The following is a 27,355-nucleotide window of genomic DNA, read 5'->3' on the forward strand; positions in this document are numbered from 1 at the left end:
GAGGAGGTTAAGAGTGGGAACTAGTTGTCACTCACCCCTTAGTATGAATTAGTTTGCAAAAAGGCTTTCTCTTAACCTAGCTAAGTCACAAGGAGAATGGAATTTTGTAGGTAGAGAGAATGTTGAAGCTTAACGAAGCCTTGGAGGGCAAGGCAGGAGTGGGTCTGGGACTGGATTTACTCAGGCATGAGGATGCTGGAAAATCCGCTTAGCAGTGGAAGAAAAAGGCACCAGAACACATGAGAGAGGATGGGAAGGGAGATGGGAGAGAAGCATCAAGGCTTTGCCCAGAGTAAGCTCCTTCCCTTTCCTCTTCTCTTCTAAAAGACCACAGAAAGGAGTTTCTGTTGTGGCTTGGTGGTAACAAATCTGACTAGTATCTGTGAGGACTCAGGTTCGATCCCTGGCCCTGCTCAGTGGATTAAGGACCCAGTGTTGTATGAGCTGTGGTGTAGGTCACAGATGCAGCTCGGATCCAGCGTTGCTGTGGCTGTGGAGAAGGCTGGCAGTTGCAGCTCTGATCTGACCCCTAACCTGGAAATTTCCATATGCCGTGGGTGCGGCCCTAAAACAAAAAGAATGAAAGACCATAGAGAGACCCATCTCAGTCAAGGGCAGGTGTCATTGTCACAACCCAAGCCCTGTCCTGGAGAGGCAAGTGAGCCCAGGGAGGGTTTCAGAACATGGCTTTGGCTCCCTGTCCTGGGAATCAGGGATCATGCTGCTGCCTCCAGCTTTACCACCCAAGAACAGGCCAAGGCTCACCTCCACCCCTCACTTCTTTGTCCCTTCCTGCCCGGATGCTCAGCCTGACTCAGAGGAACTTGGTCGAGTTCGCTGATGAGAGCAGGACCCTGAAGTGACAGGTACCTTTTCTTCATAGGGGACACAGTTGAGCTGTTGAAGTCAGAGAGGCAGGGGGGAAGGATTTGAGAAGCAGCAGCTCCATCTCCACTTCTGGGCTAAGTGCAACAGAAGTAAACTTGGAAGTTCCCACCATTTAACTGTACAGCAGGGTTACTGGTATCCAGCAGGAAACCACACCTTGTTGCATCCATCTCCTGGAATTTTAATGCTGTGAGCTCTTCTGTTGGACCACGCATTTTGCTAGACTCATATATGGCCAGTTATGACAGTGGCAAAAAGAAAAGAGAGTGAACATATTTAAAAGCCCTCTTTATTTATAAGGCTAGGCAAACAAATGCTGAGTTATAAGAACTTCCGTCAGGATTACCAGAGGAAACAGAGATCAGAAATATTTTGACAGTAAATAAAATCACCGACCTAACAGCTGGCTTGCTTCTCCCCTGTTTGAAAGGGGATTGAGGTTGAGATTGGTAAATACAGAACAGTTCCCTCCTTTGTCCCCCAAAGTCCACATACTTTTAATTAATGAGAGAATTGAGGTTACTAAGCACACATCACTCTGCAGTGTCGGAGAGGAAATTTCAACCATTGTTGGCTCAAGATGAGACACTGTCCTTTTAAAAAGGATGCCAAGGTGGCATTGAAAGAATCACTTGAGTCTCTGAAGATGGAAGCCACTATAGGACAAAGTATATTTCAGCACTGTTTTCCTTAGTTCTCTCACCTGGACAGTACTGAGATGAAGGAAAGCCTTTGAAGCTTTCTCTTAGAAAGCAGTGAGAAATACACGCAAATTTGCTGTCCAAATACAGACTCATCTCACTGTGATAACACAAGTTCCTGTGTACATCTTTATGCCCCCAAATTAAAAATAAACAGGGATGAGAATGGTTACTATCTGCTATCCTACCTTCTCTTTTTCCTACAGTCTATAACAGTGTTGCAGACTCCTAGATGAGGGTGAAAACACCAGTGGTGAGACTTTCAGGAGTCTGAGAGCCTAGAGGAACTCCATACCGACTGACATGGCCATTTGAGGAAGAACCCATATAATCCCAAGGAGCACAAAGGTGGAATATTAGGACAGAGCGGTTCCAGAACCAAATGTAGAGTCACTGGGGGTAGGTGGTGCGGTGGTTACTTTTTATTCTTAATATTCAATTCTGCTCCAGTAGAACATGGTACCCAGGAGAACCCAAAACTAGAATACATGGAAAAAAAAAAAGAAAAATAAATAAGGGACTGTTTTAGAAACATCTCATACTTGGGGGAAGAAATGGTGTTAGGTTCATTCAGGCTTCAGTGAAACTGGATTTTTAAAAATAATCTTGCCTTAAGCATCATCACAGGGGAAGAGGTGACACTGAATCTATCCTGTTACATAGTGAACCAATACTTTCCTAAATGACCAGTGCATGATGTTCTATAATGGTGAATGGATAAAACATCTGTGCAAAACTGCAAGACAAACTACTGTAACATATTTTAGTGTAGTACAGTTTTTTTGACATAGTTCAGACTCCATATTGCAACTAGCCTTTAAGAAACTACTACTTGTCAAGTTTTGTGTAGTACCAAAGAAGAATATTCAGTTATCTTTAGATAAAACTACCCAAAATTCCTGCTTTTTTCAACCCATGTCAGTGTGAAGATGTATTTTCTTCAAATCCTTCAACCTAAGCAACATATTATAACAGATTAAATGTAGATGAAATATGAGAACCCCGCTGTCTTCTCTCTATTAAAGCCAGACATTGAAGAGACCTTCAAAAATGGAAAAGAAATGCCAATTTTCTCTCTCTCTCTTTTTTTTTTTTTGTTTGGGAAAAGAGTCACTTCTTCCCCACATAAATATATTGTTAATAGTAACATATATCTGGTTTATTTTTGTTATTTTAAATGAATTAACAAGTATTTTTTAAAATTGTGTTAATTTCCAATAGGATAAAAATTAATAGATATAGCCCCCATAGACAAAAGATGTTTGGAGTCCTCGATAATTTTTGAGAGCATAAAGGGGTTCTAAAACCAAAAGTTTAGGACTGCCTTCTCTTAATCCTGATAGCAAATTAGAATCATCTAAAAATTAGAAAATAAAAAAAGTCTGGGTCCTGCCCCTAGATCAACTGAAATCTGAATCTCAGAGTTTGGGGTTCAAATATGCTTTTTCCCCCCAAGCTCCCCCACGAGGTTTGGTTTTTTTCTGATTGTTCGTTTTTGTTCTGTTTTGCTTTTGCTTTTTTTTTTTTTTTTGTGGGGGTGGGGGCCACATCCAGGGCATATGGAGGTTCCCAGGCCAGGCATCAAACTGGAGTTGCAGCTGCCAGCCTATGCCATAGCCATAGCAACGTGGGATCTGAGCTTCCTCTGCAACCTACACCATAGCTCACAGCAACACCAGATCCTTAACCCACTGAGTAGGGCCAGGAATCGAACTTGCATCTTCCTGGATACACAGGAACCCCCCCCCCCCAATGAGGTTTTATGTGCATTTAGGGCTGAGAACCTCCATTCTACCCTCCTGCTGCATATGCATCAGATAAAGTGGGCAGCAGGGCAAGGTGAGCCTGGTGAAGGCAGCTCCTTGGAATGGCTTAGGGTTGGGCAGGGGCCATCTAAATAGATGACAGTCTTTGACATCCACTTGTCATGAATGTATGTGATCTGGAGAGATGGAGGAGCATGCAAAGGCACCAGTCAGAGAAGGAGCTGATTGGTAGATGAAGTTAACACCTACCTCCTGAGGGGATCCACTGTCCTTGCCCTGGTGCCAGCAGCCTCCTGATTAGCCCTCACATCTGAGGTTTTGTTTCTAGACAGTCTAGTGAGGTTGGGTTAACCAGGGAGCAATCTTCAGGTCTCTCCTTATCCCTCTCCTCCCAGAAATAAAACATGTGATGGGGAATACTCACAGTCCAACAGAGAATGGCAAATCCAAACCATGCAACCCCCCAGGCATGTCGGTTCATTGGTCCAGAGATCAGTTCATAGCAGCCCTGGAGGAGTGGGTGATTCCACATGCACGTGAGAGGGGCCAGAAAAAAAGATGTAAGAGATGGGCAGGAAAGCTGATTGATCTTTGAATCAACTTCACTCCAGAGTCCAGTGTAACATCACCAGGCTATTTCTATATCCCTGTGGACAGCCAGGTATTAACTGAGCTCTACTGAAGAAATAGGACTAATCCTAATGAGCAGCTCTTCTGTATCACATTTATTTGTGTCTTTCATACAGTCTAACTAAGTGAGGTGCTATTTCAGCATAACACTTTTCTCATATTGAATATGTGGGCCATATAAAGTATTCCTAATAACATTTGAGATTTTTTTCCTTCCAAAAGATTTTATTGGTGATTTGAAGCTACAGTTACCTTTTGATTTGTTTTCAACAAAAGTGCTTCCAGTTAATGAAAACTAGAGGTTTTATGTTTTAATCATTAAAGAAACCCCTATACTCCACTTTCTAAATTCTCATTTATGTCAGAGTTCATCATATCTTTATAGGATTCTAGAAGAGCCATGGTGTGCGTGTGAAAGAGATTCATTTTTTATTCACCAAGTCATTCATTTATGCATGCTATAATCTGATAAGTTTTTATTTGTGGCCCATTCTGTTGTAGTCTTTGTGAAAAGTGCTGGAGTGAAACCCACACACAGGGCTAGACTTGCCATCTGAGTGACCACTACTAATGCCTTGGAAATGTGATGTCCAGGCTGGTTTCCTGAACCATTGAGGTCCAGAGAGAAAGGCCCCCCTTGAAATGCAGGCCCCGCCCAGTGTCTACAGGTGGCCCCTTGCAATTCTGTCATTTCTGACCCTGCCCCAGCCCCTTGTTCACTCACTAGCACACCCTGCCTTTGTGTGTGTGCCTGGATTTCTCCATTTATTCTTCTCCATCTACCTGATATCTCCATTCACCTAGATGCTCCAATGAAAAATCTTGGCATTATCCTTCACTACCTTTCGCTCAAGCAAACCCTTTCAGTCTGCTTTTTAAAATAAATCTCAAATCCCCACAGGTATTACTTCCTGCTACCACCTTGGTCCATCAATGCCTCACTCCAGGATTCCTACAATTGCCTCCTGGCTGGTTCCCCGAGGCCTACGTCACCCTTGGTGCCCTACTAGTCTTTATATGAGGCCAGAGGGGTCCTTGTAAAACAGAAGTCAGATTACTTCCCTTCCTTTTCAAAACCCTTGAGGACTTCCCATCACCTTTAAGATGAAATGCTAAGTCCTCACAATGGCCCATGAGGGGCTGCAGGTTATGGCCCTGCCTCTATCTGTGATCCCAGCCACCACTACCAGAGGCTTTTTCAAGGCAAAGCTAATAACATCCTTGCGCTCAGGGCTGCTTACTTGCAAGATGATTTCAAAGCCCTGTACCTAATTTTATATTCATGTTTTAAACTTTTTTCTAAGAAGACCTCTCCCCAAGAATTTGATAAGCTTCAGGCCCTACAAAGTCTGGATTCCTGCTTGCCTCCTACTCTTCCTTTGCTTGTTCCAGTCTTGCCATATGGATGCCTTGATGTGCCTCAAAAAAGCCAAGGGCCCCCACTTCAGAGCCTTTGCACTTCCTGCTTCCTTTGTTCAGAACTCTTTTCTTCAATCTTCTTAAAGCTAGGGTCTCCTTTCCTCACTCAATTCAGAACTCTGTGCAAATATCTCAATAAAGCATTTTATGGCAAACATAGAGAAAAATACCTTTCCCCCCATCATTTTCTATGCATTTATCCTGCTTCATTTCTGCTCATGGCATTTATCACTACCTGGAATTTATGGTGTCTTGGTTTGGTAACTTGTTTGTGGTCTATAGACAAGCTCTGTGAGAGTAGGAATTTTATCTTATTCATTGCTGAATTTCTAGAACTTAGAACAAGGGTCCAGCACAAAGCAGCCACCTAATCAGAATGAATGGAAAATGATAGGAAGTAATAATTACAGCAATATTATCTGTGATATACTTGATGGTTCACAAACACTCCTATATCCATCACTCATATGATGTCCCTGACAATCCTGGGAGGTGGTCCTTTGTCCAACAATATGTATAGAAGTCCACTTATGACAGGTGGCAGGCACCAGGCTGGGCATTCAGCTGTGACAAAGCAGAAATAGGTTGGGCCCTCTTGGAGCTCTCAGACAAAAGCCCCAGTTTTTTCACTCTGATGTAGTGCCTTTCATGATGCCTTTTTTTTTGTTTGTTTGTTTGTTTTTGTTTTTTTTGTCTTTTTAGGGTTGCGCCCTTGGCATATGGAGGTTCCCAGGCTAGGGGTCGAATTGGAGCTACAGCTGCCGGCCTACGCTGTAGCCACAGCAACACAGGGATCCAAGCTGAGTCTACGACCTATACCACAGCTCATGGCAACTCCAGATCCTTAATCCACTGAGCAAACTGAACCTGTGTCCTCATGGATGCCAGTCAGATTCATTTCTAGTGAGCCACGACAGGAACTCCTCATGATGCCTTTTTAATCATTGTAGTGGTACTTTTCTTGATCTTCCCTAGTTCTATCACAGTATTCTTGAGGTGTAGTGATCAGAAGTTGCATAGCATTTTGGGGGCAGATGAACCATGATGTAAGAATATATATATTTATTTGCCTCTGATGTCCTACATGACATTCTGGAGGATTTCTACTATTACCACACTTATGACAACTTCCCTAGTTTCATTAGTCTTCCTTTGTCATTGTAGATCCTGCAAAGCTACAATGTGGAGGTGAAAAAGAGTCATTTGCCTCTTCATTTGCCCACATACCAACCATTTATTGATGTCTGCTTTTTGCCTGGTGTTATACTAAGTACTGAAGATACAGAATTGAACAATGCATGGCCCTCAAGGAGACACATAGGAAAAATAGACTTGCCAACAAAGAATTGTAATATATTTGAAGGGTCAACTGCAATCATAGAAGGAAAGTGTATGAGATACTGGGGTGGCCTATCTGTTTTGTGGAAAAGGATTGCTACAGGAGAATTAGCAGGCTCTGTAACTCACAATAGTGGTGTGGTGGGAATCTGGAGACAAGGGCAGGGAGAAGTGGGAAGGATGAGTAGATAAGAGATTCTGTTGAGGGTGAAGAATGAGTGAGATTGAAGAAGTAGGAGCTCAGGGAATGAGAGACAGAGAAGAATTTCAGGATGTGGGACCTGGGGAGGAGCAAGGACTGACCTGGTTGTGATAGTAACCGGGTACTCCTAGTTTGCAGGCCTCCAGGTTGAGAGGTTCTTTAAGCTTGTTCATGACACAGCACTGACGGGGCCAGGGGTAGTCCGCATCGTTATTCTCAGTCCGGAAGGCAGAGGTGTATTTCTGCCAGTCGGATGGGCCATTGACCCCACAGCAATAGTCCTGTCAGCACATGAGAGACACAAAACTCCCTTCCATGGTCCTTGCCAGAGCCACCAAAGTAGCAACTGTGATTTTATGGAGAAAGAAGATATGGGAAGTGTACCATATCTTACGTTTCTGAAAAATCCTCAAATGAGAGCTGAAGGTATTTTTAAGGTATTACATTTTAAAGTTTGTGAAATACTTTTACATTTATTACCTTACGAGCTGCTAATGAGCTCTTTTTGACGGGTTAAACTTTCTAAGCCTCACTTTCCATAACTGCAAAATTGGGACAAACATAGTACCTATCTCAGAATTGTGTGAAGATTAAATTAATACACTTATGTGTTTGGCACAGTGCCTGGTCAATAGTAAACCCTTAATATGGAGCAGCGGAAAGGAATCTGACTAGGAACCAGGAGGTTGCGGGTTCGATCCCTGGCCTCACTCAGCGGGTTAAGGATCCAGCATTGCCGTGAGCTGTGGTGTAGGTTGGAGATGCAACTCGGATGTGGTGTTGCTATGGCTGTGGTGTAGGCCGGCAGCTACAGCTCTGATTGGACCCCAGGTTTGGGAATCTCCATATGTTGTGGGTGTGGCCCTAAAAAAAAAACTTAATAAATGGTAATCATTATTAATACTAATATCTTGATAAAACAATGTGAGTTATTATCATGTAAGTGAACTGAGAATCAGAAAAAATTTTGTGGTGAAGAAATTATGAGTGATTCTTCTTGTTTTACTTTCCTATATTTTTAACATTTTCTAGAGCTATTATGTGTTATATTTTATAATGGGAGAAAATAAACAGGAAAAAAATAACCCAAACCCAGTGGCACATGGCATCTACACAGGAAAGGAAGATCACTTAACACATAGCTTATATCTTTACACTTTGAATGGAATTGAGGATAGAGGATAAAACATAATTCATATCACTTTCTTTGCTTTTTATAAATTCTACTAAAATGTTTCAAGGGAAGAAATTAAAACTCTGGCATTTCTCATCTTTAGGGATAAATATATCCAGCAAACTTGGTGATAAAACAACTGTCTTAAAGGACAGTTTGATGGAAAATATCTCACCAAGGAAAATAATCATTCTGTAATTTGACCTGAGCATTTTAGAGGAAAAAGGCTAAGTCTAAACCTGACTTAGTTCAGAACAGGCTTTAAAAAGTTGGTAAGTGGATTATTCAAATGTGTGAGCATTCACATTTTCATTTGAAAAGCTTAGTTCTTTGCTAACAGAGTGGAATAAATACTTGGCCTATCATTGGAAGAGTGCTCACAAGTGAAAAAGTGCCCAATAAATTGGAGGGTCTGATGGGCTAAAAAAATTGATAGAACAGGGTATATTAGAATAAATGAAGGAGATTTTAGAAGATAGAGAGTAAAGAGAGTGTTCAAAGAAGGGGTAGAGGCTATCATGGATTTTGCTGAAGACTGTGAAACACTGGAATCGGGGTCAGTAGAGGAGCTGGGTCAGATGAGGGCTCCTGTAGGGGATAAGAATTAACATACTTACAGTAGTGTAGAGGTGACAGTAGGTATTCTGAAACACTTGTACTTTTGAAGGCATTTGAGGTAAACTTGGATATAAGGTATAATGGCCACTTAGGCCAAACTACGTGTTCAAACCATGTCATGGCCCCTGCTCCTTAATAGGACTACCCCACAGGTGTGAAAACTTACTAAATAAGCAAAATAACAATAACTGCCACTTGAGTTCATAGTGGGGAAGGAGAGGCACCATTTATTTATTTTTGACTATGGCTTGCAGAAGCTTGACATGGGATCTCAGTTTCCAGACCAGGGATTGAACCTGGGCTACAGCAATGAAAACTCTGAGCCTTAACCCCTAGGCCACCAGGGAACTCCCAAGGCAACATTTTTTAAGGTGGTGATGCCTGAGTTCTAAGAGGCAGAGGGTGTGATTAGTCTAAATTTCTTGACAATGTTATTACTCCTATAAATGGAAACTAATCAACACCATGGCTTAAAATAAAACACAGATCTAGGGGTCCCCCTGAGTCATGTGTATACCCCCAGTCCCTGCCAGTAAATGAGGGGGGAACTGATGAACTTGCCTATGCCTAGTCTTTCTCTCTCTCTCTCTTTTTTGCTTTTTAGAAGCGCACTCATGGCATATGGATGTTACCAGGGTAGGGGTCGAATCAAAGTTTTAGCCGCCGGCCAACAGCCATAGCAACACAGAATCCAAGTCGAGCCACATCTGCAACCTACACCACAGCTCACGGCAACGCCAGATCATCAACCCACTGAGCAAGGGCAGGGACCAAACCCGCAACCTCATGGTTCCTAGTCGGATTCTTTAACCACTGCGCCACGACGGGAACTCCCCTCAAATCTCTTTTTGAAGGAAGCGCCTTTGGAGGCTGTGGTCCCTACACTTTGACATCACACCCAACCATATAGACACCCCTGGATACTGGTTTAGGTACAAAATGGCATCTCCCCACAATAACTGCCACAGGCATTACCTGGAGCATGAGCCTGTCCCAGGTCTTGGTGACCCCATTGTTTTTCCACTTGTCATCGTTGCTTGGAGGACTGTTGTTCTGGTACCTCTCCAGCATCTGCTTCAGGAAGAGGTTGGGTGTGAACTACAGTGGGAGGAGACAACACAAGTGGAAGGGTTAGCACCCTGATCCTCAAGGAGGCGAAGTGATTTGCTTGGCCTGCTGCAGGGGACACTGAATGTTGTCTCCTAGAGTAAAGCCAAGCTCAGAGGCATGGAGAAGGGCTGAGTGTGGGTGTGAGGCTGCTCTGGGTGGCCAAAGTCCCTGTGTAGGAAGGAGACTTCCATCTTCAAAGAAATCCCAACGAGACAGGGTGGACAGGCATTATGGGGTGGCCTAGGGTAGGGGATGGAGAAGAGAGAAAGCTGGATGATGAATTGGGAGGAAGTCTTAGATGTGGAGGATTCCTGATCATCTTATTGGAAGGCCACTGACTATGGTAGAGGAGTGCAGTGCATGGTGCTGCAAGCTTGGGCCCTGGGAGTCCCACTGCCTGGCCTCATGATTCTGCTCTTTCACTTACCAGCCACAGAACTTGGGACAGGTTACTTTACTCTTTAAGTCGCATTTTTATTTTTATGTATAAAATGACAATAGTATTTTATTTCATAGGGTTATTATGAGTAAAATTATATATTTATTATTAACATATGAATTTGCATGAACACACATATTACAATGTCTGGTACAGGGTAAGGGCTTAATACATGTCAGTATATTAGGATGGTAATGATTTGTACCATAGTTGCTGCTTTCTCCTTTTTGAGGTTGTACTCACAAAGTCTCGTTGTGTTGCAGCTGTGATACAAGATGCCACTTCAAAGCCATATACAATAAACATCAGAATGAAGTACTGGAAGGGAAACCAATGGAATAAAAGAATTACATCTACCTATGTTTTCTGTAGCACATGACCCAAACATCATTATTCAATCATTTATGTAATTTACTCAACAAACCCTCACTGATCATCTTTTTGGAGCCAGACTTGGAGCTAGGTGTTAAGCAGTTCAATTCTCTCCTTTCCCCAAACTCTAGTTCAGTATCCTGCATTTCCATTTTAACTAAGAAAAGCAAACACAAGAGAATGTACTGGGGTGTGTGTGTGGTTCATTCAATGGCTGGCAAGAAAGTTTCAGTGTATCTCACACTATGTAGACCCTTATAAATCCCCTTTCACTGGGAGACATTTTCTTTATGGTTTACCGAAAATTTAGGATAACTGAGGTCAGAAAAAGATTAAGTGAACCATGTTTAATATCCATTGTCCCTTTTGATAATCTCCAGTCTCATCAGAGAGGAACAGGCGGCCTCCATGTATACAGCTCCTCACCAGCAACTTCTCTCACCCACTCCCACTCTAGATACAACCCGTCAGGTGAGTAAGACAAGTGGGCTCTGTGTTTTTGTTAATTTTTGTGCGCGCATCTACATGTATATTGTTGGGGGTGGGGGGGAGGTGCATGCGCACATGATGCCTCCAGGCTGCACATGACGACCCTATTTGTGGCTGGAAACCATCTGAAGGACAAATGACCTCTGAATCTGGGACGGGGACTATTTGCAAGAGCCTGTCTTTGCTGTCCCTAGCCTTGCACATGTGCTTGTGGTCCTTGGGTTCTTCTGGGATGGGTGCTGTGAGCAGGGCTGGCGGATGAGTGTGGGGAAAATGGCACTCTCTCCCTGTGTAGGGGAATCTCTCAAAGCAGGACCCTCTGCTGCCCTAACACTCGGCCCAGAAAAAGGCTTTGGCTACTGTTAACTCCCAAGTTACCAGCAGAAGCCCCTTCGGAGGACTCATAATATTTCCCCCTGTATTAGTTGCTAACTTGCTTTTTGTCGAGAGCTTTGCTGGCTTCCCTTTATGGAGGCTCAGAATCCACTTAGAGACAGTCCAGAAAAGAGGCTCAGGTGCAGGTGTTTTCTCCTTCAGCCCCATAAAGAGTGAGTTGCTCCTCGCTTTTCCAGGCATGGTGAAGGATGTTCCCCTGCGCAGGTCTCCCGGCTGTGCAGGCACACACAACTGGCCCGGTGTGAGACAGGGATGCTGCTCAAGCTCCTCTCCAAGGATCGCTGCCCCTTCGTTACCTTTCCCTGCATTCCTCTCCCCACCCTGCAAAAGTGGTGCTTTTACCCTGAAACTAACTCACACCAAGGACCCAGGAAATGTAAATATTTTACATTCCCTGGGCCCCGGCAGGATGTTAGTTCACAGGAAAAGCAAACCAACAAGCGCCTTAGCCTGCTGGACTTGTTCTATGAAGGTGGGACTCAGGTCCTGCAGCATTTGGGCAGGAGAGTTATTTCAGGGCAGGGAGTGGGGCTGAGGCCCCATCACAGTGTGAGAAACCCCTCTCCTGAGCATGGGGACAGAGAGTCGCAGTCTAGACCCAATACTGAGGATTCTTAGCTCTGCTGGCTGCAAATCTGCTTCCATCTGCAAAGGCAGGGCATGAGCTGGTGACTGTGGTTTGGGGAAGAAGCCTCCCTGTGGGTGCCCAGACTTAGAACCTCCACAGTAGGTAGGAGCTGAGGCTGTTCTCTACAGTGGTACCCATCAAGGGTTTCCAGGATCCCTAAAAAGCAGAGTGAATGCATAAAATGGGAAGGGTCAGCCATCTCACAAAATCATCAGCCTTGAACTCAAAAAAGCCTAAAAGGACTCATGCTTTCTCTTAAAAATTTATGTATATTTTGTATCTTAATATATCATTGCTTAATATTAAAAAGATGTTTTATACTACTTATTGTCAGAAGAAAAAAAATCGAATTATCACCTTCTTGCTATGTTTCTCCCTTGGCCAGTGTAGTCTCAGGTTGTATCTGTCGGGTACATGCAACCAGTTGGAGAAACAGATCTGGAAAATACCCACATGTTTCTCCTTTGGAGTCTGTATTACTCTCTGGACTTGCCATCATGGAGAGCATCTTGCCCCCACATGGACAGTCTTCACCTCAGAAAGTGTCTTCCCTTCTCCGTACCCCTCACCTGACCCTCTCTGCTCCCACCCACCCCACTGAAAGCCAAAGCATTGTGCTAAGGGAAGAAAAAATAATCCGTCAAAATTGGTCCAGGAGAGAAATACAGAGCATTTTAAGATCTTACCACCAAAAGGATTTTCCTGTTGGACTTCATGATGCCTACAATGCCTAGGACAGACAGGCAGAAGAGGCAGATGCCGACAAATATGCCAATCCAGGCTGCCCCATAGATGTCATCATTGTCAGTGGCTTCAAGCAGCGGGTAGAGGCTATATTGGTCTGATACGAAGAAGATGCACTCTGCAGTCAGGGCGATGCCGCACATCTGGGGACACAGGGGGATCTGTCAGGCTGTTGGCCAGGAGAGCAGAGTTGGGATAGGGATGGAGGAGTGTGTGTGTGACTAAGAGAGTAAGAGAGACTTAACTCCATCCTCTGCATAGGCTTTAAGCAACTGACATAAACTCTTCATTGCCGGAAAATCAAATCTCTCCTTCCATCCTACCAGCTGGTTTCATACTTCCTTCCACATTTTGCTCTATCTTATTATACTTTGGAGGAGACTCAATTTCAGACCAACTATGAAGCCCTAGGGCCTGAACCAATCAAACAACGGCTTCTTGTACAAAATTAATCTCTCAGCCCCATTCCCACTGCCCACTGCCCAAATTCCTAGACAGTAATATTTAAACTGGTCCTGGTCATACTTAGCAGTGCCAGAGAATCATGGAACATTAGAGCTGAAGGAACCTTGGTGGTTATCCTACCCACCCCTTAGGCTTTATAGATGAGGGATCTTGTCCTTGAAAGGTGATGACTTGCCCAGATTCACACAGAGTCGGAGGCAGGGCTGTGCCCAGAGCCAGCGACATGAGTCCTAAGTGCTCTCCTCACATGGTTCCCACCCCACGTAGGCCGGCTTCTGAGCCACTCTCATGTCCCAGTGCTGGCCTCTGTGTGACCAGAACAAGAAGATGCAAACATCTGTGCCCAGCAACCTTAACAGCAGAGTCCATGGAAATCAGACTAAGGTGGGATGAGAGAGACACACCAAAGCCTGTGTTCTGGGAGTGCTTGGAGTCTGACTGTGGCTGGCATGGCTCCTTTTAGACACTTGTGTTTTAAAATCAGGAGGGAAATATTTGCTTTTTTCAACATGGTCTTTTGCTATATTACATAGTTATATATGATAATTTCTATAGGTAAATTCTAGCTAGTATATTTTACTATCCATTTCTTAAAAGGAAGATGTAGGGAGATATTGTCATTATATAATCATATTAATTATAATCATATAATCATAGTCACATAAATACCATTATTTTCCTATAAACTCTCACTTTTTAAAAATTAGTTAATTTACAATGTTGGGTCAATTTCTGCTGTTCAGGAAACTGCATCAGGCATACCTATACATACATATATATATATATATATACACACACACACTCATATGTATATACATTTTTCCCATATTGTATCATGTTCTATCCCAAGAGATTGGATATAATTCCCTGTGCTGTACAGTAGGATTTCATTGCTTATCCATTCAAAACGTACTACAAAGTGTCACTTTGGATTGATCTAAAATCATGATTATAGGAAGAGCAGAATTTCCTGGAAAATTACTTACACCAATAATCACATTTCCAAAAACCAGCAGGCTCTGGAAGCAACGAACAGTGGAGTCATCTTTGGCCATCTTCAGGATCTCCCACAAGCTGAGGACACAGTTGAGAACATCACAACTTGATAGGAGCAAGTAATGAAGGCCACTGCAAGTTCCACAGCAGGATTAAACCATGCCACAATGCACTGTCTTGGGTTCGAAAGCATCCAAACCAAGTCCTTAAGGTATGGAAATTGCATCCTTCCGAGTGATGAACCGAGGCTCCAAAGTCACTGAGGGCAGACCTGAGATGGTGATGAAGCAACTGAGGGTCCCTGGTATGTCTCTGCCCACTCTTGCTCTTGGCCAACTGAAACCCAAAAGATTAACCTATGGCTGGAGTTGGCAATTAGTTCCCCCATGAACTCTAGGCAGTTGCAAAAAACCATTATTTTCAGAATGTTTTGATATCCTCAATATAGCTGGCAAATTAAAAATGCCCTGTCACGGAGTTCCCATCGTGGCACAATGGAAACAAATCTGACTAGTATCCATGAGGATGTGGGTTTGATCCCCGGCCTTGCTCAATGGGTTCAGGATCTGGCGTTGCCGTGAGCTGTGGTGTAGGTCGCAGACACCGCTTGAATCTTACATTGCTGAGGCTGTGGTGTAGGCCAGCAGCTGCAGCTCTGATTCAACCCCTAGCCTGGTAACCTCCAAGTGCTGTGGGTGCAGCCCTAAAAAACAAAAAATAAAAAATAAAAATAAAAGTTCCCTGTCACATAAAAGGGGCAGGGGGTGAGAGAAAGAGGAGCTAACATTTAGTTCCTTCTATATGCCACCACAGATATTTTATATATGTAATTCTCATAACCCAATTAGGTTGAAAAAGAAAAGGAATACGGCGGCTCCATGTTGCAGCTGAGGCAACTACAGCTTAATTGGTAAATGAAGATCCCTGGGGTCATACAACCAATAAGTGGAAGGGCTGGGTTGGAAGCCTTGGTCCACATGACTCCAGGGTCCAAGTGCTTCCCTCCAGCCCACGCTGCTCTCAGAAAATACTTACAAGGTTTAGTGCTACGTGTGGCACTTAAAAAAACGTGGGTCTCTCCCTCCCTGAGGATTCTTTGGAAGGAACACGGGGGTAACTGTTTGGGTCAGTTATTTTGGCTTTTTGCATTTGAATTACCTTGAGATAAGCCATCCATGTCCTTCAATGTTTTATTCTTTTAATTAACTATCCACTCCATGCACTGAGGGTCTGAATCAAAATGTATTATATGATACAACTTGCCTCCTGTGTATACAAAAATATGGAAGGGAGATTGTTGTATTCTAGGATTTGGCTTTAGTAGGGAAGCTGTTTCTCCAAATCATTATCATGAATCTAGTAAGACCTTAAGTACTGGGGGAGTTCTGGGGGGAGGGGAAGAGGAAAGGCTTACAGAATATGTATGGTTTTGATGGGTCAAGTAGAGGTGGGAGGGTGTGGGAGGAAAGGCGGGAGTGACATCCCAGGTGAAAGGAGAGGGAAGGTCCGAGCATAGAGCCCTAGAAGAACAAGGAGCCTGGGAAGTAAAAATTAGCCAGTTTGGCTGAAGTCCGGGCTTGTGAGGGAATCCAGGGGAGACAAGCCTTCTATGTGACTCAGACCTTGCTGAGTTTTAACTTCATCACTACACTCTTAGGGAAGTGCTAACAACCTTCTAAGTCCTCTTAAACAGCCCTCAATATTTCCCTTTACCTGTTCCTCTGGGTAGAGATGGGAACTGAAGGAGTTGACATTTATGAGGGGTTGAAACTTAGGAGAACTGGGTACACTGTGGGTACTCCATCAATGCTTGCTGAGGGAACAGGAGAAACCAGGCCATTGTTACAAGACCCCATGTGTAGTTTCTGCTCAGAAATGCCATTCATTCTTTGCTGGGACTATGGCACCCTGGGTGGAGTGGAGCCTGAGTGCTCAGAAGTGCACACCCCTCTGAGTGCACACACCTCCCACCCACCTCCCCACCCCTTGGCAAGGGATCCTCACTCCCAGAGCTGGATTAGCCACCTTATAAATTTCCTCACTGGAATGCACAGACACTGCTCCTGACCAGTTGGGTTACCATCTAAACTAGAGACACAGGTAAATAGACCGTGAAAGGTGGAAGTTCAGACAACACAAGTACATATGGAGAGTAAAGGGCAAAAACCTGGAGAGGCCAAATTTACCCCCATTATCACCCAGTACTGATTAGGACCTGTTTTCAGATAGCAGCCTATTTTGTGGTCATTAGTTGAGCTCAACAGAAAGAAGGCAATTTTTTCTTTCAAGGGGTTTAAAGTATGAAGATAGGTTCCCGTTGTGGCTCAGTGGTTAACGAATCTGACTAGGAACCATGAGGTTGTGGGTTTGGTCCCTGGCCTTGCTCAGTGGGTTAAGGATCCGGCATTGCCGTGAGCTGTGGTGTAGGTCGCAGACACAGCTCGGATCCTGCACTGCTGTGGCTCTGGCGTAGGCAACAGCTCCAATTAGACCCCTAATTAGACTCCAATTAGACTCCATATGCCGTGGGAGCAGCCCAAGAAATGGCAAAAAAAGACAAAAAAAAAAAAAGTATGAAGATAGCAGCATGGATTCATAGCAAAAATGACCATACATCATAGACTAAAGGGGAAAAGTAAGGCTATGGAGAAGAAGAAGGCAGGTCAGACACCAAGGAAGGGCTTTATGGGTCCAGAAGAAGCTGATGGGACCCTGAACAGGGGATTTGGCCTCAGAGACCCAACTGTGTCCCATAACAGGCATACTTTCCCCAAGATGTATCTGCCACATGGAGTTTTTAAAAGGGGAGGAGACATATAAATACTCTGGGAGAATTGCAAGTCAGAATTAAGAAAGGAATGGGTTCCCCTGGTGGCTCAGCAGGTTAAGGATCTGGTGTTGTCACTGCAGTGGCTTAGGTCATGGATTTGATCCCTGGTAGGAACTTCCACATAGCATGGGCATGGCCAAAACAAAACAAACAAAAAAAACCCCAACAGAATTAGGGTGGAAAAATGCAGACCAGAGTGGGAGGAAAGAAGGAAGGAGGCAGGTGGGAACTTGGTTTGAGCAAAAAGAAGAGTGAAGTGAGGAAATCTAGATAAGCATGGAGCAGGAGATGCCCAGGAAGCAGCCTGGCCAGAAGCTGATTTAGGAAGGCAGGACTCTGTGGACAGGCACGGAGTGCTGAAGTTGCTTCCCACTAGACATTTCTCCTTTTGTGCTGTGTGTTCTCCTTTTCCTCCTCCTTCAGTGGCACCTTGTAACATAGATGAGAGCTCAAAATAATGAAAGATGATGACAGCTGTCATTTAATGAGTGCTAATGACAGCCTCAGCACATGCTGTCACTGTGTTCATCCTCTCAACAGACCTAAGAGATGGGTAGTTTTCCCAACATCTGTATTCATTTCTTATTGCTGTTGTAACAAAAGTCCACAAACTTAAGTGACTTCAAACAAGACACAGCTATGATCTTACAGTTCTGGGGGTCAGAAGGGTGAAATGAGTCCCACAGGGCTAACATCTAGGTGTCAGCAGAGCTGCCTTCTTTCTGGAGGATCTAGGGAAGAATCTATTTTCTTGCCATCTTGCAGATGAAGAAAAGGAGACTTAAAGAGATTAATCACTTTCATGTTGCTAGAAATTGCAAAAGCTGAGGCTTGAACTTATATCTGCCCAGCCCCAGATCATTTACTTAACATGACTGTTTGTAAAGACGTGCATATGGCTAATGTTTTCAGGAGAAAAACAAACACCTGACTCGCCTCCTTGCCAACCCTGGAAGCAGAGAGAGTAGATATTACATCTCCCTGTTCAGACGATCCTGTCTTTGCACAGGTCAGTTATGGGGACCCTCTTTACTCAGTTCTCCAAGTTTTTGCCTCCTTAGCTCCTCAACGCAGCACTAACCTTTGCACATTTTCCCCAAATCTAGTGCTGCACCCACACATTGTTTTTTTTTTTTTTTAATCTGTCTAGATGTATCCCAGACCTGCAGCAATCTCACCCACCCCTTGGGAGCAAAATTCTAACTAAGAAGAGGTGCAAATGTGCAGGTCAATGTGAAAGTCAGCATTTCATGGCCTCTCCCTGGCCATTGTTTTTAGACTAGGTGGTGTCTGGAAGACCTGAAATATTTATCGCATCCCCCGAATGGTCATGAATGTCAAAGAGAGGTGGCACTTAGGGAGCTAGGTGTAGGCTTCTGGATGCTCACAGGATTGTCTACTGGCTGTGGTCTAATGGTGAGCACCCAGGCCTGGTGTCAGAAAGCCAAGGGTCAAACCCAGTCTCACCTAGTCCTTACCCTGGGTGATGCTACCCAGTGTCCATTTCCTCATTTATAAAGTGGATAAAACATGACTTGTTTGATGTGATTGTTGTGATCTCTGAGATAAAAGATGTGGAAGTGATTGGTAAACACCAAATGCATTTACAAACATAAGAAATGATGAATAATAACCAGGGGGCTATTGAGGAAGGGCAGGCTATTGGGCTGCGGCTTTGCTTTATGCACCAGTGACATCCAGGGCCCAGAAGGTAGGTTTTAATGGTTACTGGTCCTACAGACAAATGCTTCTAGACTGAGATTAAGCAGCCCCTTCCACCTTCCCTCTGCTCTCTGTTCAGGGACTGCTCTGCTGGAGGGTCCTAAAAGCCTTACCCATCTCCGGTCTCTCCTTTTTATTTTCCATGGAAGGATTCATGGAAGGAAAAAAAAAAAAATCCCTTTGGGAGAAGATAAAATGCTTCCTAATTGTGCTTGGGGTATGGCCAGAATGAGGTACCAAACAGCACGTCCATATGGGAGGGGCCCTCTGCATTCCGCCAGCATTCCTGAACAGTTAACACCTGCCATTGGGCCTCATCCCTCTGGCCTGGGCCAGCTATGGAGCCTCTGGTCTAGACTGCACTGTGATGCAGAGACTACCCCAGAGGTTCCTCCTCTGTACTGGGAGGCTCTCATCCTGACACAGAAATTACTCAGGGAGAACTCTGTTCTGCTCCTCTTGTATGTCCTTTCCTCCTGCTATCAACCTATGAAGGGCTTCCTGCACTTCACTGCAAGAATCTCCAAAGCAGGAGAAGGCCCTGGGACCTTGTTTAATTTGTCTTCTTAGGTCCAAGGTGGCAGAGTGCTTTATACATGGTAGGCACTCAATAAATTCTTTTACTCGGTGAAAGGACAGATAAAGTAAATTTTAAAAATGTGTATTTAAATGAATGGAGCATATCTGAGTGAATTATTTGCCTAGACTTTTATCGCTGAACAGGTTAAGGAGTTCCCATGTGGCTCAGCTGTAAAGAACCTGACTAGGATCCATGAGGATGTGGGTTCAATCCCTGGCCTTGTTCAGTGGGTTAAGGATCCAGTGTTGCACTGAGCTGTGGTGTAGGTCGCACACTTGGCTTGGATCCTGCATTGCTGTGGCTGGGCGTAGCCTTGGCCTAGGAACTTCCATATGCCCTGGGTGAAGCCCTAAAAAGAATAAAACAAACAAAAAGAACAGGCTAGGGTATGGTGAAGTAGAAGGAACATGGGCTTTGGACAGATCTAGGTTTGAATCTTAGCTCTTCCATTTAGCAGTTTTGTGGCCTTTGATAATCTTGTAGAGCTTTATCTTTAAATGGGTATTGTAATACATAACTAAAAGGATAGTTATGAAAATTACATGAGAATATGTATGAAGTTCTTTTGCTTCAGTTTCTTTTTTTAAAAAATTTTTAAATTATAGTTGATTTACAATGTTCTGTCAGTTTCTTTTTTGTTTTTTTTTTTTGGCTTTTTAGGGCCGCACTCACAGCATATGGAGGTTCCCAGGCTAGGGGTCTAATCAGAGCTGTAGCTGCTGGCCTATGCCACAGCCACAGCAATGCCAGATCCTTAACTCACTGAGCAAGGTCAGGGATCAAACCTGCAATCTCATGGTTCCTAGTCAGATTCGTTTCCACTGTGCCATGATGGGAACTCCTGTTTGGTCAATTTCTGCTGCACAGCAAGGTGACCCAGTTGCTTCAGTTTCTTGAAGCAGATAGACCAGAGCACACAGTGAATGGTGAAGGCACCTAAAACTGGTGATTTAATTTTGTTTTAAAATAAAGTCATATTGGGAGTGTAAATTGGTGCAGCCACTTTGGAAAACAGTATGGCAATTTCTCAAAAAACTAAAAATAGAACTAACTTTTGACACAGAAATTCCATTCCTGGGTACACATCTGAGAAAAACCCCACCAATTCAAAAAAAGAAGATACATCATCCCAATGTTCACAGCAGCATTATTTACAATTGGCAAGATATGGAAGCCACCTAAGTGTCCATCAACAGATGAATGGATCAAGAGGATATGATGTGATGTGTGTGTGTAAAGAAGAATGGATTTTTCCATTTGCAACAACATGGATGGGCTTGGAGGGCATTAGGCAAAGTGAAGTAAGTCAGACAGAGAAAGACAAATACTGTATGATATCACTTGTATGTGGAATCTAAAAATATACAACAGACTAGTGAATATGATAAACAAGAAGCAGACTCATAGACGTAGAGAATAAACTAGTGGTTACCAGTGTGGAGAGGGAAAGGGGAAGGGGCACAACAAGGGAAGAGTATTAATAGGTACAAACTATTAAGTATAAAATAAGCTACAAGGGAATATTATACAACATGGAGAATAGCCAATATTTTGTAATAACTATAAATGGATTATGACCTTTTAAAATTTGAATCACTATATTGTACACAGGTGACAAAATATTATACATTAAGTATACCTCAATTCACCAAAAGAAAGAAAAATAGAGCCACATTTTAAAAGGAAATATGGACATATGATTTCAATATGAAACTCTATAAACCCAGATCAAAACCTGGCTGTGATAAGAGTAGAGAGCCTGAGCCTCTCAGAATTTCCCCTTATCAGTTCTAAACTTCTTAATCATAGGGCCAGCCCCAGAGTGGTTGGAAACTACTGTTCTATAACTAACAGAAAAGAAGCATGTAGGCACATCACTAAGGTCAGAAGGCAATTACCCAAGATGCTCAAGAGTGAAGTTGGAAAACCCTGGTCAAAGTGTATAGGTTGATATTACACAATCTCTCAATGGAAAACGTCTAGGAAAGACTGCTGGAAAACTGGGGGAGATAAGTTTACTTCCATAATAGACCAGCTGAAGGAATCTCCAGGAGGTATTTTGTTTTTGATCCATTTAGAGGAAAGGCAATACGATTGCTATGAAAGGAAAGGATCAGACCTTTTAGAATGTTTTGAAGGCTAACAGATGCCTGTGCCTAAGGGAAAGCTAATGAACTTATTCAGATTGAAAAAAGAAAAACTTTGACAAGGTTTCATCCTGATGGCTGTTTAAAAAAAAAAAAAGACATTATAAATTCATTGAACTTTCCACAGAAGACAGTCATGTGGAGAGAACAAAATGGAGGGACAAATGAGCCTTTTTCTATACATAGAATATAAACTCTGGTGTTCTCTGGGGCCTGGAGTAGTTGTGCCTTAAGAAGTTAATAACTTCTTGAGTTTGTCTCTGCCTGCCTGATAAAGAAGTATCAAAATAAATACCCTTTAATGATTAACTTTAGGTATCAACTGGACTAGGATATGGTGCCCAGTTGTCCAGTTGAATATAATATCAGTCTAGATATTGCTGTGAAGATATTTTTTAGAAGTAATTAATATTTAAATCAGTTGCCTCTGCATAAAGGAAATGACCCTCCATAATGTGGGTGGGCCTCATCCAATCAGTTGAAGGGAACAAGAGCAAAGACTGAGCTTTCAGGAAGAAGCAATTCTGCCTCGAGATTGCAACACAGGATGCCTGTCCAAATTTCCAGTCTGTAGATTTCAGACCCAAGATTGCAACACGAGCTTCTCATCTGAATTTTCAGGCTGTTGGCCAGCTCTACAGATTTCAAATTTGCCAACCCCCACAACCACAAGAGCCAATTCTATAAAATGAACCTTTTTCTTTATATATGTCCTATTGGTTCTGTTTCTGTAGAGAACCCTGAATAATATATCCCCTGATTTAAGTTGACTTATACTATTAATAGAAGCAAAAATGATCATTTTCTTATGTTTCCTGAGATCATCATTTCACCCTTTCTTTCCAATTCCCACTGCAAGCTCCTAACTTCTGACTCAGAAGGATCCACCAGTTTCCATTTCCCTTCCACACAGTGCGTTCAGAGTAAATATTCTACAGCAGAATTTCTCAAACGACCCTATAGGGCACAGATGTTCTGCCTACTGGGGCGACTTGTTTAGATACCAAAATTGAATAATTGCAGTCATTTCCTAATCTGAGGGGAAATGAATGATCGAAATTGGTCCTTTAAAGTATTTTCTTAAATCCTGGCTGCCCGCTACCATCCAGCTGGCTGAAATCTGGTTTATAGTATGAATTTAAGCCAAAATGATTGACTTAGTTATTTTAAATCTCATATATCAGCATGTTGTGGTGTTCCACAAAAATAAACATGCCCTCTAAGTGCCAGCCACTCCATCAATCTTGAGATGCATTGTCCTAAAACACAATTGGTTTTATATCCCTTCCATGGTTAAATACCCTCAAAGGCTCCCTTCAGCCTCAGTTCAGAGGAGAGCCCTCCACAGCCCCCACACCCACCTCCAGCTCAGCCACAGGCTCCTCCTTGTTTCCTGGTGCCAGATGGTTCTACTTGTCCACCCATCCTTTCCTGCTGGTCCATCCCTCCAAACCCAAATATCTCCTCTCCTACTCTGCTGTACTTGAATTTGAGAACATTTTGAATTTCAGCCCTTGGAGACAGATGAAGGGCTTCCTTTGCCTGTATCTACAGTATTTGTCTGGACCCAATCATTTCAGTCTCTTTCTGGTCCATGAGGGGAGGTTGCACAACCTAAGGGATAAAGCACACACTCTTTAGCTTGTATTCAGTCAGCACCAGCCAGGCTCCAGTGGTCGCCTGTTTACCCTCATCTCCTCTCCTGAGTCTTCTCTCTTTCTTCTCCGTGGGCCTCTTTCCCTCTGATGGTGCATTCCCTCTGCCTTTGGAAACACGTGAAAGTGTTCTAATACAATCATTCCCGTGTGGCCTTGACATTGCTGGCTCTGAGGCTCACTGTGTGTCTTCCCACATGTGGAGGTTCCCTGGCCAGGGATCCAGCCTGAGCCACAGCAGCCAGCCAAGCTACAGCAGTGAAAATGCAGGACCCTTAAAATCCACTGTGCCACAGAGGATTCCCCCAATCAGGAGTTTAGAGGTTTGTCTGTTAGGCTATGGGTAGAGACTGACCCCGATAACATTTTGTGTTCTTCCCTGCTTTTAGCCCAATTTATTGAAACTTCCCTGTGTGATTCCAAAATAGTGCTTCCCTCACATGTGTTTGACTGTTTCCTCTCCTCTCTTCCTTTCCCCTCCCCTTCCCCTCTCCTTCCCTCCCTCCCTTCCTTCCTTCCTTCCTTTCTTGTTGCTATTTGAGAGGGCTAGTAAGGAGGCAAATGGGATGGGGAGCATTTTAAAAAGTGGTTTGGGGGAATTCTCTTGTGGCGAAGTGGATTTGAAGGGTCCTGCATTTTCACTGTTGTGGCTTGGGTGGCTGCTGTGGCTCAGGTTGGATCCCTCTGGCCAGGGAATTTCCACTTGCGGGGGGAGGGGAGGTGCATCGCCAAAAATGGGGTTGGTAGGGGACAGAGGATGGAGTAACAGCTGTCCCCTTTAGAAGTGATACTGCCCCTGACTGAGAGTGTGCATTTTTCACCTCAAAATGTTTTCCACATACAGGAATAGCCCCTGTGAGCCCCACCCTGTGGAAGACTGCTCAGGGGCCTGGCACCAGGGTGATTTACTCAAATTGCACAACATCCTGGGAGTTCCTCTGCTCTGAAGAGTTCAGATTTTTTGAAAGCCTGAGGTTGTCTTTATTTTTCTTGTGCCTGCATTCAGTTTACATTCTTATAAAAATTATTCATCTCCACAGTGTTGATGTTTCTAGACACATTGAACAGGTCTAAAACCCACCACGGTTCATTAAACAAACCATTTTTTCAAAGCAGAAGAAAAAGAAGTGAGACTCACCCACCAAGCATGAGATCATTGTTTCAAGTTCATTACCTCTTTTCCTCACCCAAGTTTGTGGGACCATAGAACGCACAAACCACACCTCACACTTGAGCTCTTGTTAATGAAATTTGGATTGACAAAAGGAAAAATAAGAAGGAGAAATGGGAGAGGAAGAAACACACGATAGGCTGTTACCTTAGTCCTGATTCTGAAACCCAGAACAAGATTAGACAGTTGGATGACCTAGAGGTGAGAATAATGATGACTGTGGAGAGATTAGATCAAGACAATCCATGGCTGGTCTGCTTATATTTAGGGTTTGATGAGTCCTTGGGAAGGAGGAAAGGAGGAGCTTGTTCCCTTGCCCATAGCATTCATTACTTTTTTTCTTGCTTTAGAGCTCTAAATCTGCTCTGACCAATGTGATAATGAGTAGAGGGTTGTAGCTATTCAAATTTAAATTAATTCAATTAAATAAAATTAAAAATTCAATCCTTTAGTTGTATTTCAAGTCCTCAGTAGCCATATGTAGTTAGTGGCTGTTGTGCAGAACATTTCAGTCTTGGCAGAGCCTTCTATGGGACCAGCATCCCTCCAGATGCCCAGCCTTGCTGTGCTGATCTGAGGGTCCCTCACCCACCTGAGGTCAAGAACTAAGATGTCAGCAGTGGCTCAGAAGTCCTCAGCTAAGTGAGGACCTTGGGTGTGGGCCATGCCAGTGGGATGGCCAGCCCCAGGGCAGCAATGCTATGGAGATTTCTCAGGAGGTGAGCTTAAGGTATCTGCCCCAATTAGAGAAGGGTGATCCATCACTAGGGTGGGCTCCCTGCATGGCCATGAGGGTAAAGCATATCTTAGGGCTAATCAGTGTCTGCTCTGGGTAGGAATGTAAGCAGGAGAGGGCAAAAGAAATTCGGAGATTTCATTTGTTTTTTTTTGTTTTTTGTTTTTTGTCTTTTTGCCTTTTCTAGGGCCGCTCCCATGGCATATGGAGGTTCCCAGGCTAGGGGTCGAATCGGATCTGGAGCTGCTGGCCTACACCAGAGCCACAGCAACACGGGATCTGAGCCATGTCTGCGACTTACACCACAGTTCACAGGCAATGCCGGATCCTTAACCCACTGAATGAGGCCAGGGATCAAACCCTCAACCTTATGGATCCTAATCGGATTCATTAACCACTGAGCCATGATGGGAACTCCTCATTTGTTTTTCTTGATGGTGTCTAAGATCTCCTTTGTATTTACAAGTCAATGATTTTTACCAAGTAGTGAAAAAAATAGATGAGTTGATTTTTTTACCTGTTGTTGCAGAAAAGCAAAAAAGTTTGTTGCAGCAGAAAGCAAAACAAGAAATTTTTCTCCTCATGGAGAAAAGTTAATTTTAAAAACCCCATGCATTTCTTTACAAGGTTTGAAAACTATGTAACCCAAGTTAGATATAACTGAAATACGTACATATATGTAAAATCTGAGTTTTCTTCTTAGGCTTAGCAATTCCATTCAGGCAAAACATGGTCAATAAACATTAAGTTTACTTAAAAAACACATTCAAATTCATAAAGTTCAAGATGTTTTAAAAATATTAAAAAATGGGGTTTTAAACTCATAAACATAAAACAATACTAGTATTTGAAACTTAATCTGTGTTATGTGTAGAAACGGTTGTTAGAACCAAAAATATGACCTGCAAATTTGGTGGATCAACCATCTGGTGAACAGTAAAAATAAGTCATGTAAAAATGACATTGTGTAGATAAAGCTAATTTGTTGACCTCTTTCAACATTTATTAAGCACAACTGTTGGCAAAGAAGTAACATGAATAAATTACTTCAGAAATCCCACTGCTCCCTGGCAGGACCAAATGATTTCTGACAAGAAGTCTAAGGCAACTTTCTCTCTGATAGGCTAAGGGATAGATTATTAAGAAAGATGATCACCTCTTTCTTTCCTTAATTTTTCTTTTGCTTTTTTCTGATTCTACAAGGAAATTGGAGGTCCCCAAAGGTGTCTGTCTATCTGAGATTTAATCAAGAGATAGAGGTTTTCCCAGGGTTCTTGGATTTTTCTAGTTCTTTCTGTGAGGAAATGGGAGGGGGAAATCAGGATGGGTGAATAACACCTCCGGAAGAACTTTATCTTGTTCTGAGAACTGGACAATATCAAAGGGGTTACGAAAGCATTTGTACAGTTTAAAGTAAAAGAGAACAGTCACAATATCCTAAATCACAATAAACGACAGGCTCTATTCATCAGGAAATTAACTTCTCACCCTCTCCCTTTCAGAAGCTCGCTCCCTTCCCAGGAAAGCAACCCACCCTCTGAGAATGCATTTATCTTCCTGTCCCGCCCCCCGCCCCCCGCCCCCCTCCCCCCAGCCCGCCCCTCAAGGGAATGGGTCTACTCACCGCGCCCTCTCCCCCTCCTCCTTCTTCTGGTCCGGTGCCGGCCAACTCTGCACACTGCTCTGGCCTGGGGTGCTTTTCTACCTGCACCAACTCTTTGAGCCTCCCCGTTCAGGGGAGGGTGGTCTGTGATTGGGAGAAGGTACCTCACATGGGCTGAGCCTGATGCTGTCTGACCCTGCCTGGCTCAGGCCCGGAAGTACCAGGACACTTTCAGCCAGTAGGTTTCTGTTGCTTTGGAATGTGTGATTCTGAGAGGTGGAAGGAAACACCTCGATGGGGCTCAGCTTATCGCTGCTGCTCTGGATTCCTTGTAGGTCAGCGCTTCCTCAAAAGCACACTCAGGACTTTTGTTTTGATTTGATGTGTTTTTATTAGCGAGATTTAATCCTTAAGTCTGCTCGTGTACCTTAAAAGGCCTGACTGCTGTCCTACCGCCTCACAGGGATGCTGGTACTACTTGTCTGTTCAGGGTCATGTCTAGCTTCAGTTTCCGTAACTTGCAAATGCTACATTTA

At 43.6% G+C, this 27,355-nt stretch overlaps 1 protein-coding gene across 8 annotated transcripts; it reads right to left on the reverse strand.

Moving 5' to 3' along the window:
• Positions 1-1,161: 1,161 nt before the first annotated feature.
• Positions 1,162-26,891, reverse strand: UPK1B (uroplakin 1B). Of its 8 annotated transcripts, none has more exons than XR_014822208.1 (9): positions 26,841-26,891; positions 14,366-14,453; positions 12,857-13,057; positions 12,528-12,608; positions 10,529-10,603; positions 9,712-9,834; positions 7,046-8,706; positions 3,780-3,863; positions 1,162-2,068 (listed from the first exon to the last, which is right to left on the reverse strand). XR_014822208.1 is itself a non-coding variant. In XM_084986519.1 (9 exons), the coding sequence occupies exons 2-9, from the start codon at positions 14,432-14,434 to the stop codon at positions 2,018-2,020; spliced, it is 864 nt and encodes a 287-aa protein (XP_084842645.1). In that variant the 5' UTR covers positions 14,435-14,453; positions 26,841-26,891; the 3' UTR covers positions 1,162-2,017. The 8 variants fall into 8 exon arrangements, 5 of the variants coding, with proteins under 5 accessions (XP_084842645.1, XP_084842646.1, XP_084842647.1 ...); XM_084986519.1 differs by having other exon boundaries at positions 7,046-7,225; XM_084986520.1 differs by having other exon boundaries at positions 7,046-7,225; positions 14,366-14,646.
• Between the last annotated feature and the right edge of the window lie 464 nt (positions 26,892-27,355).

The sequence above is a fragment of the Sus scrofa genome, chromosome 13 (assembly GCF_054392235.1).
Source record: "Sus scrofa isolate SSC_HxYL_T2T_F1_AM1 chromosome 13, Sscrofa_HxYL_maternal_Yorkshire_Landrace_v2.0, whole genome shotgun sequence".
Classification (NCBI taxonomy): Eukaryota; Metazoa; Chordata; class Mammalia; order Artiodactyla; family Suidae; genus Sus; species Sus scrofa.

Bases quoted from the DNA above. Each gene is read 5' to 3' on its own strand.
- UPK1B (XM_084986519.1), bottom strand. From the start codon at position 14,434: ATGGCCAAAGATGACTCCACTGTTCGTTGCTTCCAGAGCCTGCTGGTT. The intron at 9,835-10,528 runs GTGAGTACAACC...CTCCCACTGTAG, and splicing joins CTGCAACACAACGAGACTTT to TTCACACCCAACCTCTTCCT. The intron at 2,069-3,779 runs GTGAGTATTCCC...CATGTATTCTAG, and splicing joins TTGCCATTCTCTGTTGGACT to TTTTGGGTTCTCCTGGGTAC.